General features: G+C 44.7%; 1 protein-coding gene and 1 non-coding gene across 2 annotated transcripts; one reads left to right on the top strand and one right to left on the bottom strand.

The window, feature by feature from the left end:
- Nucleotides 1-570: 570 nt before the first annotated feature.
- Nucleotides 571-781, bottom strand: LOC125995072 (small nucleolar RNA U3). Its single transcript, XR_007490711.1, has one exon. It is a non-coding gene; the product is annotated as a small nucleolar RNA U3 (small nucleolar RNA).
- Nucleotides 782-2808: 2027 nt separating this feature from the next.
- Nucleotides 2809-3750, top strand: LOC126011516 (olfactory receptor 2F1-like). The gene has a single exon (XM_049775315.1). The coding sequence runs from the start codon at nucleotides 2809-2811 to the stop codon at nucleotides 3748-3750; it is 942 nt and encodes a 313-aa protein (XP_049631272.1).

The raw sequence follows: 3750 nt of genomic DNA, 5'->3' as shown, positions 1-3750 counted from the left end.
CCTTCTTCTGGCCACTACAGAACCAGGAGTGAAAGGAAGGCAAGAGTTGCTTGTACCATGCAGCTTCTCTGCTTTCTCCCTCCACCTGTATTATCTCTAACCAACTTGCCCCACCAGATAAACTCTGAACTGGACAATGCTTTCAATTCTATTATATTTTATTCTATTACTCTGCTCTAGAGTTCTTAACACAGATTATTGCCTTTATCTTTTTTCAGTTGTCTCATTCAGATGCTCATAGATTTTTTAAGATCCAAAGTCTACATTTCAGTTTGATTCTATGGTGTTACGAATTCATGAAACATGCATCCCTAAAATTAAAAGGCAGTATTTTCTAAATGTTGGTCAAATACTAAGTGCCTTTTGGGGCTGGCAATGTAGTTCAACAGAAGTGCACTTGCCTTACAAGTGTAAGCTCCTGGCTTTTATTCTTGAAATACTGGCCCCACAAATAAAGTCTAGTTTCTCATATAATCAATAAATATTTAAGGAATGAGCTAATTAATATACTTATCACTATTAAGAGTATGAACCATGCTTGAGATTATATTTCTTTTTTTTTTTTTTTTTACCACTCAGACTGCATCCTCTCCCTCTACCCCTTCCAAAGGAAGGGAAGAACGATCATCAATGGCAAAAAGCAGTCGCAGAAACACCTAGAGCTGGCTTCACACTTAGGAGAGGATGCTCTGGCTCCTCCTCGTGGCTTCGGGTGCTCTACACGATCAGAGAAACTTCTCTAGTCACATACTATAAAAATGATTCCTGAAAGTATAGTCTTGAGATTATATTTCAATTAAAAATTACTTGTAGGAAACATGGGGCTGGAGCGGTAGGGCATTTGCCTTGCACGGGGCTGACCTAGGACAGACTGTGGTTAGATCCCCCAGCATCCCATATAGTCCCCCAAGCCAGGAGCAATTTCTGAGTGCAGAGCCACGAGTAACCCCTGAACGTCACTGGGTGTGGCCCAAAAACAAACAACAAAAAAATTACTTGTAGGAAACAAAGTGATAGTATAGTGAGAAAGGTATTTGCCTTGCATCTGGCATATCTGGATTCAATCTCTTGCACTATATATGGTCCCCTGAGCACTGCCAGGAGTGATTCTTGGAAACAGTTATAGAATAAGCCCTGAGCACTACCAGGTGTTGTACAAATACTAAAAAATGACTTTTAGGGGGCTTAAACGGATGCACACAATTGTAATCAGAGATTACTCCTGGCTCAGGGCTCAGAAATTACTCTTAATACTGCTCAGGGAACCATATGGGATGTTAGGGATAGAACCCTGGTCAACTGGATCACTTCTTGCCCACTGTACTATTACTTCAGCCCTAGGATTGCATACTAAAAATTCTTTTTTTTTTTTTTGGGTCACACCCTGTGACGCTCAGGGGTTACTCCTGGCTATGCGCTCAGAAGTTGCTCCTGGCTTCTTGGGGGACCATATGGGACGCCGGGGGATCGAACCGCGGTCCATCCTAGGCTAGCGCAGGTAAGGCAGGCACCTTACCTCCAGCGCCACCGCCCGGCCCCTGCATACTAAGAATTCTATTGAAGACATTCATTTTTATGTTCAGGGAAAGCACATTTGAAGGAAGCTAAACCAATTTAACTTTCCATAAGAAAGAAAAATGTTCTTTCTCTCTCTGAGAAGATTCCATAGGTATCAGTCACTTTATTCTCAGTTGTAATATGTGTCACTGGTTCCTAAATTCTCTCATTACAATTTTTGTTCATAGTTTATTTAAACATCTGAATAAATGCCTGTGATTTCTCTATACAAATTGCACCTTATTGAAATGAATGGCCTAACTGCAGTGGTAACTTAATTACAGCTCCCAATTTAATTAACCAACTAGTAACCCTGTTCTGCTCTTTCATACCACTTAACACAATTATACTTAATTAATTTTGTCACATTAATTTCATCTCTGTGTCTGATTAAATTCTGAAAGCCAAGGAAACTGGATTGACTTTTCTACCTTCTTTTTTGCAGATAGGTCTTTTATGTCCAGCACTGACCACTACAGAGCAGGGGCTCAGCTCTCATGGAGAAAAGACATCAGCTTTGCCTGTACTTCTGGACACAAAAGGCAGAGGCTCTTTTGGATGGTGCCCTATGCTTCCCCCAAGAAAAATTACATGAAGAAAAATAAATCCATTCTGTAGAACAGCATGAAGGATTTCCCTCATTGAGTCAGAAAATTAGGACAGTGGTGCTTCCCTTACATCAAGCAACGTGGGTTTGATTCTTGGCACTACATATGGTCTCCTGAGTTCCACCAGGTATGATTCCTGAGCACTCCCAGGTATGATCCCAAAACACAAACACAAAAAGGAACCCTTTTTGCTCCAAGTGTATCACTTAAATAATTCAATGTGCTCCCCTACATCAAAGAATCCTTCCCCATCTGCCTGTTTTCCTCCTATTTTATTATCTTAACTGCCTTTCTTAATTTTCTTTCTGTTTTCTTCTTCCTTTTTCTTTTTGTCAGTCACTCCCTCTTTTTCTGCTCCACATTTTCCCCCTTTGACCTTGAATGATGATCTTCCCTACAAATGAAGTTGTGCTGGATCCAGGACATGAAAGGAGAAGAAAAACAGAAACTTTGTCCTTGAGATTAATCCAACATTGAGAGTGAGCACCCAACTCTCTTTCTCCAGCATCTTCATTGTTCTCTCCTAATGGAGCCCTTTTGCCAGCTCCATTTTCACCTCATGGCTTACTCATAGATGCCTGCAAGGAGCTCTCTCATCGTTTCTCCTTAACTTACACCTTTTCCCCCAACCAGACCCACTGCCATGAGAACAGACAACCTGACCTGGGTAAGTGAGTTTGTCCTTATGGGGCTCTCCAGTGATAGACAACTCCAAGCTGGCTTCTTTGTCCTCTTTGGAACTGCTTATCTGCTAACCATGTTGGGTAATGGGCTCATCGTCCTCCTGATTGTGTTGGACTCCCGATTGCACCTGCCCATGTATTTCTTCCTCTGCCACCTGTCGGTGGTGGACATCGTCTACACCTCCAGTGGGGTACCCCAGATGCTGGTACACTTTCTCCAGGAAAAGAAGACCATCTCCTACAGCCGCTGTGCAACACAACTCTTCTTCTCTCTAGGCCTGGGGGGTACAGAGTTCTTGCTGCTTGCAGCCATGGCCTATGACCGCTATGTGGCCGTGTGTCAACCACTTCACTATGTGGTCACCATGAGCCCGAGGCGCTGTGGGGCACTGGCAGCAGTCTCCTGGTGTGTGGGCCTGGTTAACTCTGCTGTAGAGACGGCAGTGACCATAAGCCTGCCCACTTGTGGGCACAACGTGCTGAACCACGTGGCCTGTGAGACACTGGCCCTTGTCCGGCTGGCCTGCGTGGACATTGCCCTCAATCAGGTGGTCATAGTGGCTTCCAGCGTGGTGGTGCTGCTCATTCCCTGCGTGCTGGTGTCTCTGTCCTATGCCCACATCGTGGCTGCCATCCTGCGCATCCGCACAACTGGGGGGCGTCGTAAGGCCTTCGGGACCTGTGCCTCTCACCTCACCGTGGTCTCAATGTCCTATGGGATGGCCCTGGTTACCTACATGCAGCCCCGTTCCACAGCCTCAGCAAATCAGGAGAAGGTAGTGGTGCTCTTCTATGCTGTGGTGACCCCCATGTTGAACCCCCTCATCTACAGTTTGCGCAACAAGGAGATGAAGGCTGCTTTGAGTCGCGTTCTGATGAGGAGCTCTGAGTCAAAACACTAA

Source organism: Suncus etruscus, chromosome 1, assembly GCF_024139225.1.
Source record: "Suncus etruscus isolate mSunEtr1 chromosome 1, mSunEtr1.pri.cur, whole genome shotgun sequence".
Taxonomy (NCBI): Eukaryota; Metazoa; Chordata; class Mammalia; order Eulipotyphla; family Soricidae; genus Suncus; species Suncus etruscus.
The sequence above is the reverse complement of the archived record's forward strand: the minus strand, read 5'-3'. Positions and strand labels throughout refer to the sequence as shown.

Coding starts and splice junctions, on each gene's coding strand:
- LOC126011516 (XM_049775315.1), top strand. CDS start 2,809: ATGAGAACAGACAACCTGACCTGGGTAAGTGAGTTTGTCCTTATGGGG.